The sequence below is a fragment of the Pongo pygmaeus genome, chromosome 12 (genome assembly GCF_028885625.2).
Source record: "Pongo pygmaeus isolate AG05252 chromosome 12, NHGRI_mPonPyg2-v2.0_pri, whole genome shotgun sequence".
Taxonomy (NCBI): Eukaryota; Metazoa; Chordata; class Mammalia; order Primates; family Hominidae; genus Pongo; species Pongo pygmaeus.
This window is the reverse complement of record NC_072385.2, coordinates 46,986,437-46,999,397: the sequence shown is the minus strand read 5'-3', so window position 1 is coordinate 46,999,397 and position 12,961 is coordinate 46,986,437. Positions and strand designations below refer to the sequence as shown.

Sequence of the window (12,961 nt, the reverse complement as noted above, 5' to 3'; positions counted from 1 at the left end):
AAAAAAAGGGGGTGGGGGGCTAGTACAACTGAGGAATTCAATTTTAGGTATACTGTTGGGAAAAGGGGTTGTGGGGTGCCTGTATAAACTGACCATAAAAATATGGGACAATAAGTTGTGGAAAGCCACAAGAGGCCTCTGAGGAGGAAAGCCTCCTAATTGCCATCATGTCCCCATGCTCAGAGTGAGACCCGCTCTCTTATCTGTAAACACTGTGTTCAAGGAGAAAGACACTCCTTTGAAACACTGGAATGTGGACAGACGTGCAGGCTCCTGGTTAAGCCTGCTCCCACTAGCTACTCTCCGATAAGTTAAAGATGTGCTGTTTGAGCACAAAGGAGATTCATTTAAACCACTATTGCTATAGATTGCGCCTATGACGTACTGCCTCCTTTTCACTGTTTTGCCCTGAACATCTGCTTCTTAGATCTAAGTGATCGTACTCAATAAATACTGTGGAGACCAGAACTCTGGGTCTTTTGCAGCCTCCATTTTGCAACTGGCCCCCTGGCTCCCACCTTTAGGAATTCTTAACCTGTCTCTTTTCATTCCTTTGTCGCCACCGGACTTCAGGTACCCTAAGGGTGGTGTTGAGGCTGGTCCCCAACATATATTCAATTTTTTTTTTTTTTTTTTTTGAGACAGAGTCTCACTCCGTCGCCCGGGCTGGAGTGCAGTGGAGCGATTTCAGCTCACTGCAAGCTCTGCCTCCCTGGTTCATGCCATTCTCCTGCCTCAGCCTCCCGAGTAGCTGGGACTACAGGTGCCTGCCACCACGCCTGGCTAATTTTTTTTTATTTTTAGTAGAGACGGGGTTTCACCGTGTTAGCCAGGATGGTCTTGATCTCCTGACCTCATGATCTGCCCGCCTTGGCCTCCCAAAGTGCTGGGATTACAGGCGTGAGCCATCGCGCCCAGCCGGTATACTCAATTTTAATTAATTTAAATTTAAACAGCTACATGTGGCAAGTGGCTACCATACTAGACAGGGCAGGTTTGGAGGAATCAAAAAGGTATATACTTCAAATCAATCAACAAGGCTTAATCAACAGCTATGAGTGCAAAGCACTAAACATTCTGTTTTTGTTTATTTTTTAAGCAGGAAACAAAGGAAAAGAAGCCAGAGCCCCTCATCTCAAGAAGCTTACAATACCAGATTTGGGGATGGTGGAGGATGGAGCCATATACACACAAACACAACTCTGAAAACAAACTGCAAGAGAAGGATCCCTAATTCACAGAATGCTGGTTTTACTTAGAGCAGCTTTCTTCAACAGGTGGACTATAGTAATAGTATTGGTACTACTGGAAATGTTCTAGAGACAAGATCACCAGGGGAACTAAAACATTATTTTTCGAGTTATGAGACAAGTGAAAAACAAATGTTGGTCTACCAGGTCTGAGAATTCAGCAGGCAGAAGAAACCTAGTATGTGGTTCAAACTGCAAGGGAAGTAAGGTAGCCTGGAGACCCCATGGTTTTAAAACTTTAGTTCAGTGGTTCGTCTCACTGGTTTCTCTTTCTTTCTCTCTTTCTGTCTCTCTTTCTCTCTTTCTTTCTTTCTTTTTTTTTGACAGAGTTTCACTCGTTGCCCAGGCTGGAGTGCAATGGTGTGATCTCGGCTTACCGCGACCTCCACCTCCCGAGTTCAAGTCCTGCCTCAGCCTCCCGAGTAGCTAGGATTACAGGCATGCACCACCACGCCTGGCTAATTTTGTATTTTCAGTAGAGACAGGGTTTCTCCATGTTGGTCAGGCTGGTTTCAAACACCCAGCCTCAGGTAATCCACCCGTCTCAGCCTCCCAAAGTGCTGGGATTACAGGCGTGAGCCACTGTGGCCAGCCTATGGTTTATTTTTCACGTGAGAATATGTTTTGCTTAACAAATTTCTAGAGCATTATTTTTTTTTAAGAGAGAGATTTTTCATTTCCAGTCTTAAAAAGACCTGGGGTTCAGTTTTCCCTCTGGATGGAATTACGGGTTAGGAGACAGGTAGCATTTAGGAGCAGAGTCAGTAGAGACTAGGAATGCTGAGACAGAGGGTTCTTGAGAAGTGTGTCCTCAGGAAGGATGCACAGCAGTTTTCACTCAAAGAAAGATGCATCAACACTTCCCGGGGATAGGGGTTAGCCTTGTAGGAAATTGAGGGTGGGATAGGGGTTAAATTCCCCGGAAGAAATTTCTCATGCCTGATGTTTTTTGTTTGTTTTAGCTCTTCCAGTTCTAAGACAAAACAGTAATATTAACATTAATAAGCTGGGCATGGTGGTGCACACCTGTAATCCCAGCTACTTGGAATGCTGAGGTAGGAGGATCACTTGAACCAAGGAATACAAGGTCAGCCTAAGCAACCTAGAAAGACCTTATATAAAAAATAATTAATAAGAACTTCCTTTTGTTGTTGTTGTTTTTTTTGTTTGTTTGTTTGTTTAGACAGAGTCTCACTCACTCTGCCGCCCAGGCTGGAGTGCAGTGGCTCATTGCAACCTCCACCTCCCAAGTTCAAGCGATTCTCCTGCCTCAGCCTTCCGAGTAGCTGGGATTACAGGTGCATGCCACCACACCAGGCTAATTTTTGTATTTTTAGGAGAGACGGGGTTTCATCATGTTGCCCAGGCCAGTCTCGAACTCCTGGCTTCAAGTCATCTGCCTGCCTCGACCTCTCAAAGTGTTGGGATTATAGGAATGAGCCACCATGCCTGGTCAGGACTTCTATTTATATAATAATGTGGTTTACAAATTTTTTCCACAATTCATGATGATACAAAAAACACTCCTGCAAACATTAATTTTATTAGAGAAAGGACACAGGGCTCAACATTATTTTTGAAAGGATTAACTAAAAGTGTAGTCAAAAGATTTTTCATTCTTCAGTTTAAGCTCCATAGTTTCCTCGTAGAAAGTCACTGAAGTATGGAAAAAAGAAGATAGAAGGAGGAATTACTCTTTCATCCCATCATTTTATCCCAGCCTCCATTTAATCTGTCAGAACTAATCTGTTTCCTGGCCTGTAATTCCAGCCCAGTGTGCTGAGTCTCTTCCAGGAATGATCCTAAGGAAGAGTATTCTCACCATGCAACACTCTCTCTTGCATCCCTTTCACTAAATGCAGTAGATACTGAGAGTGAGAACTGATTTGTAAGTTGAGGGTGTTTTGTGGGAGGAGAAGACAGGCAGGTCCAAGAAATTTAAAATGAAGCCAGGAATCACCTGATCATAAATCCTGGTTTCCTTGGGACAGGCCTAGTTTATTTTATTTATTTATTTAATTTTACTTATTTATTTATTTTTTATTTATTTATTGAGACAAAGTCTTACTCTGTCACCTAGGCTAGAGTGCAGTGGCATGATCATGGCTAACTGCAGTCTCTACCTCCTGGGCTCAAGCGATGATCCTCCTGCCTCTGCCTCCCAGGTAGCTGGGACTATAGGCACATGCCACCATGCCTGGCTAATTTTTAATTTTTTGTAGAGACAGGGTCTCATTATGTTACCCAGGCTGGTCTCTAACTCCTGAGCTCAAGCAGTTCTCCCACCTCGGCCTCCCAAAGTGCTGGGATTATAGGTGTGAGCCACCATGACTGGCCAAACAGGCCTAGTTTAGACATGCTGTTTCAGAGTAATTATTATAAGCATCTTTTACATTCTCAAATGTGTCCTGGTTTGAACAATAAATTATATAGTCACCCCAGCCATGGGTGACTTTGCAGGGTGTCTTTTTTTCAGGCAGTTGCTTTAATTATTCCCCTTGGGTAATCAACAAGGTTGATAAGGGCTCAGCCAGGTGCAAGGCACTGTGCTAGGCTCTTGGGAGCACTACAAAAGATGTGGGATGCCTGTAATCCCAGCACTTTGGGAGACCGAGGTGGGAGGATCACCTGAGATCAGGAGTTCAAGACTAGCCTGGCCAACATGGCAAAACCCAGTCTCTACTAAATATATAAAAATTAGACAGGCATGGTGGCAGGTGCCTGTAATCTCAGCTACTTGGGAGGCTGAGGCAGGGAGAATTGCTTGAACCCGGGAGGCGGAGGTTGCCGTGAGCTGAGATTGTACCACTGCACTCCAGCCTAGGCAACAGAGCAAGACTACGTCTCAAAAAAAAAAAAAAACAGTGGGAGAATTTGTAGTCCAATCATAGTATTTCTCAATTGGCAGTAAGTTTTGGAGAAATAAACACCAGTCTCCCCCTCCCCACTGCCCGGTTCCCACACAGCCACTGCTTTCCTCATTCTCAAGGTTAAGGCTTCCAAGGAGGTGAATCTGCATTCCAGGAATGTTACAGAAATCAACTACTTTAACCCTAATCACCTGTGCCCTCTATGGTTCTCTATGGGGCCTCAGGCAGTGACTTGTACAGAGCTGGCTGTTTAAAAATCATCTGGGGAACTTGTTAAAAATAGAGATTCATGGGCCCACTGCCTGAGATTCTGATTCAGCACATCTGAGAATCTATTAAAAAAAATAAAAAGCAAAGCTCTCCAGGTGGCTTGGGCATGCAAGCCAGATTTGGACCCACTGGTGAGTCATCATCCTTTGACCAAGGCCTGAAGTGATCTACTGTTGCTATGGAAACCACTGATGTACACCTCAGCTAGATTGGATTTTTGGATTTTACTTCTTCTTTTATTTAAGTACACATCTGTTTCAAAAATAGAGGGCATTATTTTTAGACGAGAATATGTGTTTTCTCTCTCCAGATATTTATATTTAGAGAGAAAAAGCAAAGCCCCACAAGGCAGAAAATTTTCTCATCTGAAACCAAATTCAACAGAAAGCAGATGTCCCTCATTACATTAGTCCAGCTGGAAAGAACTAATGAGCACTTATTTCCTGAGGCAACTTTCAGACTGTCTGGCGCTTCTTTTAGGTTTCAGCTGCTATAAGGTGCCTGGATGGAGAAGACGGGCTCACAGGCTTCCCAGGTGGTTAGGGGACAGGCAGTGATTGGCCAGGATGATAGGAAGACTCTGGAGGCTCCATCTTGAGGCAGACCCAGAAAAGGATGGCCTGCGGAAGTTATTTTCAGAATGAAATCTACATGCACGCAGCTGTGTCACCAGGTGACCCACACTGAACCACCCTGACAGATACAGCACGTTTATACTCCATGAACGAACGGAGGAAAGCGCAGCAGCCTGTTTTCCTTAGACTTCAGAGGCAGAACAGATGGGGTAGAGAGAGGCTGAGACAGGGTTTCCGTAGGTTTACGTTGCCAGGTTGGCTTAATGAATTCAGAATTTAGCAATTCTGAGTTCTCTTTTGTTTCAGCTTAAAGATTAAAGCATAAAATGGTTGCATCTCAAATAGAAGGTTCTTAGAATTTATTGCTGTTTGTAAATCCTGATTGATCTTGGGAAACCAAAGCAGAATTTCCCTTCTAAAGATACTCACTGGGATCCCTCATTTTGCCAGCAGCTATTATAGTAAAGGGGGCAGAGACCCCCTGGACCCCCAACCCCGAGATCTGCCATATGGAATGGCGGGACACCTAGCTACAATTCTGTGTTACAGATGGAGCTGGTCTTGTCTGAAAGAGGAATCATTCATTTTTGGTTCCCCTTCCCTCTTGCCCAGGCTTTGTCTGCAGAATTCCTTGGCTTCCTGAAAGGTACTTTTCAAGCAACCACCCGGCCCAGTGTGCTGAGTCTCTTCCAGAAATGATCCTAATGTGCTTCTCTTTGGTTCAGGGCAAGGAAAATCCAGCTCAGTCTCTTGAAATGGGCTCTCAGCACCCTCCATCCTGCCATCCACACAATGCTCATAGAGCACCAAGATCTGTACTAATCATCTTGCAAACCTTTTACAGCCCCATTGCCTCCTTTCCCAAAACCCTCACATCACCACAAGGGACTAACTTCCTTATGCTAATACAACTCACCTCCCAACCACTGTCTTTCCAAACATCAGCATAACTGCCTTCCCTCCACCACCAGCTGAACGTAGGTCTCTACTCCACATATGGTTGTTGGGCTTGTCACTGGGGAACACTAGGATGATCTGCTGATTTCACATGAGAGGAAATATCTGACCAATTTAACTTTTTCGGGTCTACGTAAATAATGACAAATTGACGACAACAACGAGAGGGTGATGTGAGAAGACGCTAGGAAGAAACACAGTTTTGAAAAGGGCTGGAGAGAATAGAGAAAGAAGTAATGCTCACACCGCAACATCCCACAGACCGGTGTTTATTTCAAACCTCCTCTGCCTCAGTTGTTATGGCTTGGCACATTACTGACCTCCACGTCTGAACCACTCAACTTATTCTGGGACCTGGGTTCCTTCCCCTGGATCTGCTGGACCACATGAGCGTGAGTGAGTCCACCCGCTTACTCAGGTAGTCTCTCCACCTGTCCATTGCATTTAGGTGACTCTCCCAGTGCACCCTAGGAAACTGCAGAGAAGCACTCTCTCCCTCTCTCCCCTGCCCTCTTCAGTTTCTCCCAGGCCTAAGTGCCAAGTAAGTTAGAAATTCTATTATTTTCTTGTTTCCAGTGGGGTTGGATAAGTTAGAAATTCTTAACCTGGGACCCACAGATGAGCTTCAGGGGCTCTGGGAACCTCTTGATATTGCAAGTATGTGGGCATGTGTGTTGGGGGGTGAGAATTTTCTGGGGCAAGATTCAGCATTTTTTTCCATCAGATTTTCAAAAGGACCCCTAAAAGATGAAAAACCACTGATTGGTCCTTAGCCCGTTCTGTGTGGTTGCACAGGTGATGAGAAGGGCAAACTAGAGGGACTGAGACTCGTGTAGTTGTGGTACTTCCAGCACAGTACCTTGGAAGCAGCCATCACAGCCGCTGTGGCGGCCACGTTCAAGCCCCGCTTCCCAAAGTGCACAAGGGCATCGTAACTTCGGTCTTTTGCTTGGACCAGACAATCATCGATTTCCTGTCAAAGGAAAAACAGAGGCACACTGAGTTGGAAGGTTCAAATACATCTCTGTTCTCTTTCCTTTCCTCTGAGCATTGGGCTTGGCAGCTTGCCCAATCCTTGTTCTTGCTGGACCTGAAAAACTGTAGGCACTTTGAGGGTGTGTGTGCAGAGGGGAGAGCAGAGATACAGGAGAGTAGAAAAGGGAACTCTGAAAACACTGCAACTTATGGATCCAGCGATGCCCTGAGATTGTTTCTAAAGCCCTCTAACCTTCCAGGGGGCTCCAGGAGGTTCTGGAAGTGGACAGCCCTGCCTGCCATTCTACACACAGCCACTCACCAGACACTGAAAGCACCCAGGGTGGAGAGAATGCCCAGAACCGAGCTTCTAGCCTCAGACCTGCCACCAACTGACTGTCAGACCTTGGCAAGTACTTAGCCTCTCTACACACAGTTTTAGTCTTCTGAAAAATGAGGATAATGACAATACCCAACTTGCGGAGCATGGTGAGGATTAAATGAGGTAATTCCAGTAAAACATCTAACACAGTGGCTAGTTTCAATAAATGATAACCATGTCATCTTCCTTATTTTGACAGGGTTGAGCCCTTGCAGTTCTAAAATTCTGTTATTCTATAGTTATTTAATTCTAAAATCAAATATCACCCCATTTGTATATCGATGGGAGGGATTACAAAGCCGAAAGAAATGAGTATTACTGGATAAGGGAGATTGTTTTACAGATATTCAAATAAAATCAGATATTAGAAGTCATCCAGTGTCATGCAACAAGGTAAAGGTGAGATGGAAAACAGGATTGAGGTCTTCTTCAGGGACCAAAGCCAAGTACAATATTGGTTTAGTTCAAATTTGGATTAACTTTGGTGTATTCTTTTTGTTTGTTTGGGAGTGTTTTGTTGTTGTCATTGTTTTAAGAAAATGGCTGTTTGTCGGCGGGGTGCGGTGGCTCACGCCTGTAATCCCAGCACTTTGGGAGGCTAAGGTGGGCATATCACCTGAGGTCAAGAGTTCGAGACCAGCCTGGCCAACATGGTAAAACCGCATCTCTACTAAAAATACAAAATGAGCCAGTCATGGTGGCACGTGCCTATAGTCCCAGCTACCCGGGAGGCTGAGGCAGGAGAATTGCTGGAACCCAGGAGGCAGAGGTTGCAGTGAGCCGAGATCGTGCCACCGCACTCCAGCCTGGGCAACACAGCAAGACTCCATCCCAAAAAAAAAAAAAAAAAGGCTGTTTTTCATGACAGCTGCTCATTTCAGAGTTCGGTAAGACAATGACATTTGGCCTCAGTCAAATTCTGCGCATTAGTGTATTTCCATTGCTTTGACGTGTGCAAGTGGGTCAGCAACCTCCTGCTGGATTCCCTGTGGAAGGCTTCCCCAGGAAGTCACAGCAGCAGGCCCTCTAACTGTGACCCCCCTGTTCCCCACCACCACCCCTTTGGAAGTGATTCTTGGCAACTCTTAAGAGTCAGTCACCTTCACTTCAATGGAAGTTACACTGGCAGCTTCAGGGGAAGCCCAGCATTTGGGGAAAGGGAAGTAGGATGAGCAGAGATTTGATAACCAGGTCAAGACAAGGATCCGTTCCTCAAAATCCACCCTTCTGAGACAGGAAGTGCTGCGGTCCTAGTTCCTAAAGAGATTTTCAGAAACTTGTACAGTAGCCTGCTCATTCAACTGGCATGTTTCCCAAAGCCTTCCCCTTTCTAGTCCAAAGAATTCAACTTTCAGAAACAATAGACATTAATCTATCAAGCCACCTATGATGCTCCTATTTTATGTTAAGAAACCCCACTACACAATCAGCTTAGTAAGTAATATAGTTAACGAATGATACAATGTTTGAATCGTTTGACTCAATAATCCTGCTCTTGGGAATTAATTCTAAGACAATCAAAGGAAGCAACTAAACTCCAGGAATGGTAGTGCTCACTGCAGAACTATCTATATCAGGAAAAAGTAGAGACAATCTAAATATCTAGCAGTAAGAGAACATCATCACGGGTATTACGAAGACCAAGTAGAAATGGATTTGTGTGCAAACACATTTAAGATCTCAGGATACAAATATTTTATGTTAAGTTTTAAAAGTCATTTTTTAAAAAAAAAATCCACACAAAATTTTAATCTTTCTTTCTTTTTTTAAGAGATGGGGACTCTCTAGGTTGCCCAGGCTGGCTTTGAACTTCTGGACTCAAGTGATTCTCCCACCTTATACCCCTGAGTAGCTGGGATTACAGGCATGCACCACCACACCTGGCTTCCAGGTAAGATTTTAAATAGTCTATGTAAAAATCATGTCTATAAAAGGACAGGGGCTGAGCATGACAAAAGGAAGGAAATTCACTTTGCGTGGTTAAACTGAGTGAATTTTTTCTTTCTTTTGTTTCAATTTATGGAAATGTTTTCCAGTAAATAATGACAAATAACATCTTTTAGAGAACTTCACCACTATTTCTAAACACGTCTCAGAAATACACTTAAAAAAAACGATTAGGAGGAATGACTTGCTGGAGGCAAATGAGAGCCAAATGAGAAGTCTCCTGCAATAAGATCATCCCTTTTTATTTATTACTTATTTTCTCACTTGCTAGAAAGAATGAAAGGCATGGCAGCATATATTACCTTTTCTTTTGAAGATAGCGTGGGATGTACAAACTTCCTGTACAGGAGGCTGGAGCCTTTTGTGTAGGGAGACAGCAGCCAGGCTACAAATGCTATTTTTAGTTCATAATAGAATGGAAACCTGGAGAGAGAGATGAAAACACAAGTTCTGTTAGGTTCTCAGCAACACTGCCCTTTTGAAGGATGAGACCTGGTGGGTGGCAAGGACGCCTCTCCTGTTTGCATGTGGCTGCAAGTTTCCCAGATTCCTCTGTCCTCCACCTATGAAGGCGAGGGCACACACTTGCACACACGCAGTACAACCCCAACGCCTCTCTTTGAAAACCAGTTCGTGTTTTCTTTTGTTGCCAAAGCAAACCAGGAACACAGGTCCTCTCCAGCAATCACCCCCGTGGCCCTGCCTGGCACAGGCTGGAGCTTCCTGCTGGGCTGTGCTCATTTAGATTGGAGCTAGGGCTCTGGCCACAGCCTACAGGCTCAGAGGATCTCTTCTACGTTGTACACCCAGTCACTCACTCTTCACTCACATCTAAGAAGGGACAAACACTGGGGGGAATTACAGCAGGGAAGAGTTGACAAAAAATCTCTAGACTGAGAATGAAAGCCTCTCTTTCTTGGCTGCCTTCTTGGCCCAAACAGAGGCAGGGACAAGAGCCCAGCTCTTGGCAGGAAGAAGAATGCTACTCACCCTACTCAAGTCAATGGCAGGCAGACAGATTTTGATCTTCTTAGTGCCAAGAAATAGAAGAGTCCACGGTGCAGATAACACATAATTCTGGAGTTTGCAGTCCTGCATACCCTCAAGACTGTTCATTTATTTGTCCCCCCCACAGGCACCCAGTCCCTGTACGTGCCAGCTTGTACTGAGCACCAGGTACAAGGAGGTACAGGGAGGCAACGGTGAGCAAAGAAGACCTGATTCCTGCCCTCATGGAGCTTCTGGTCCACTGGGAAACACAGACAAGATTCTGGCATCCTTGGAACTAAGGGTCCAGTCAGGGAAACAGAGATTTACAAAATAATCACAAATAATATAGAACAGAAACCTGAGACAAGTGCCATAGTGCTAGCCCACATGGTGCTTTTGAATGTATTAGAAGAAAACTGGCCTTTTCAACTGGAAGCAGTTCTGTGGCCACATACCACAGAGCTTGGTCTGGATTTCAGCCCCATTCACCTGCTTGGCCAGATATCTTATGCTGTCAACAACCCGAGCAACCACATTTGGCAGTCCAGAGGTGTAGTAACCATGTGTTTATGGTTTATTTTTTATTTTCTGTATTCTGATGTACTTGGGGGCCTTGCTTACTCTGGAGGAACTGCCCCCCCACAAGGTGAGCCAATTGCTAGAGATAGTAAAGAACTCACTGGCCGGGCACGGTGGCTCATGCCTGTAATCCCAGCACTTTAGGAGGAAGAGGTGGGTGGATCACAAGGTCAGGGGTTCGAGACCAGCCTGACCAACATGTTGAAACCCCGTCTCTACTAAAAAATACAAAAATTAGCTGGGCGTGGTGGCGGGCGCCTGTAATCCCAGCTACTCAGGAGGCTGAGGCAGAATTGCTTGAACCCGGGAGTTGGAGGTTGCAGTGAGCCGAGATCGCGCCACTGCACTCCAGCCTGGGCGACAGAGCGAGATTCCGTCTCAAAAAAAAAAAAAAAAAAAAAAAGAACTCACCTGCAACACACCTTTCATATGCAAACCAATCAATCCATGGGCCCAGGCTCCAGCCACCACCTCTGATGGACTCTCACATTCCAGGCCACCCTCCACCTGCCCCAGTCACCCCAGGGCCAGGGCTAGACAACCAGAGATAGCCCCATACACCCCAGAGCCTACTGAGATTATTCAAACCAGCCAAGCCCAAGCCTGCCCACCCTGCTTTGCCGTTTCCTTCCTTTAATGTGGAACGTGTTAAAGGCCCTCACCCCGGTTTCTCCCTCTTCTCCTGACGGACCCTGAGTGGCCCCCAACATGGCTCTGCATGGTGTGCTGTGCCTCCTGTTTCTAGGAATCTGTGAGCAAAGAAACTCCTCCCTTCGTGACAATTATTTCCATGTCTGTGTCTTACCCACACTCGCTTAAAACAAATCCCAGGTATCCTTAAAACCTGATGCTATGAGATGAGACAGTCAACTGTCCTAGTCTTAGAGATCAGAAAGTCCTTTCCAGGCATCCTCCCCAGATAAGCGATCAGAAAATCAAAAACGGCAAGTCATTGGAGGGCCCTTAACTCTCACACAGACACCCCCATCCCCCAGTCAGCAGCCCCACCCACGCCTCCTTTCCTCACCAAGGTCTCCTGGCCCCTGGCCTTCTGCCTCTGGTAGGTGCTTCCTGAATATTCCCTCAGCAATTAGTGGGCACTTGTGTGGCAAGATTGTTTAATGTTTCACACCAGAAAAGAGAGAGGCTGAAGAACAGAGGTGTGATTCTCTCACATTTGAACACTCTGGTGATTAATAACGGAGGAACTTTTGTTTTGAAAACAAGTATTCACCAGCCCCAAGGGGAAAGGAAATGAATCCAGCAAGCTCAGACACCAACACAAGACACATAGATAATCTGTCGCACTGCAGCTCTTTTATTTATTACATAAAAGATGTCTTTTTAAAAAATAGGTCATGCATGCATATAGTTAAAAAAAATTCTAAAAGTCCAAAGGAGTATACAACAAAGAGTCTCCTTCCCCCACCTGACCCCTAGTCCCTTTTCTAAAAGCAAAAACATTATCAGGTACTTGCATATCCTTCCAGAGGTAGACTAGGGCCAGGGATACATCATGCAGGTATATATGACTCCCTGAGTTGCCCCCAACACAGAGAAGCATTCTATACACCCATTACTACATCTTGCTTCTCCCAGCACATACACACAATCAACAGTGTGCCTTGGGGACTATCTCATGCCACTACAGGGATAGCTACCTCACTCATCTTTTTTTTTTTTTTTTTTTTTTTGAGACAGAGTTTCACTCTGCTGCGCAGGCTGCAAATGCAATGGTGCAGTCTCAGCTCACTGCAACCTCCACCTTCTGGGTTCAAGCAATTCTCCTGCCTTGGCCTCCCAAGTAGCTGGGATTACAAGCATGCACCACAATGCCCAGCTAATTTTTGTATTTCTAGTAGAGACAAGGGTTTCACCATGTTGGCCAGGCTGGTCTTGAACTCCTGACCTCAGATGATCCGCCTGCCTAGGATTACAAGCATAAGCCCCCACGCCCGGCCTATCTCACTCATCTTAATGGCTGCATACGAGTGTATGAGTACCGGCTCAGGCCCCCATGAATGGATATTTACAATGGTTATGATCTTTAGCTACTTCGGCCGAACTACAAGGGAACCTCTTTGTGAACAGTGCTGAGGGGAGTAACTATCAGTGCTTCGGTGCTAGGGTTCCTGAGGCACTCTGGCTCCTCCCTTTCCAGAGTCT

The 12,961-nt window shown here is 45.4% G+C and overlaps 1 protein-coding gene across 2 annotated transcripts in view; it reads right to left on the bottom strand.

Moving 5' to 3' along the window:
* The window catches only part of REEP1 (receptor accessory protein 1), a 125,226-nt gene that overhangs the window by 31,695 nt on the left and 80,570 nt on the right, over window positions 1–12,961 (bottom strand). For both annotated transcript variants that reach the window (XM_054472678.2, XM_054472671.2), the window contains exons 4-5: window positions 9,529–9,649; window positions 6,782–6,895 (exon numbers count right to left, since the gene is read on the bottom strand). In XM_054472678.2, the coding sequence (XP_054328653.1) occupies window positions 6,782–6,895; window positions 9,529–9,649 (235 nt within the window). The remainder of the gene's footprint in view (window positions 1–6,781; window positions 6,896–9,528; window positions 9,650–12,961) is intronic.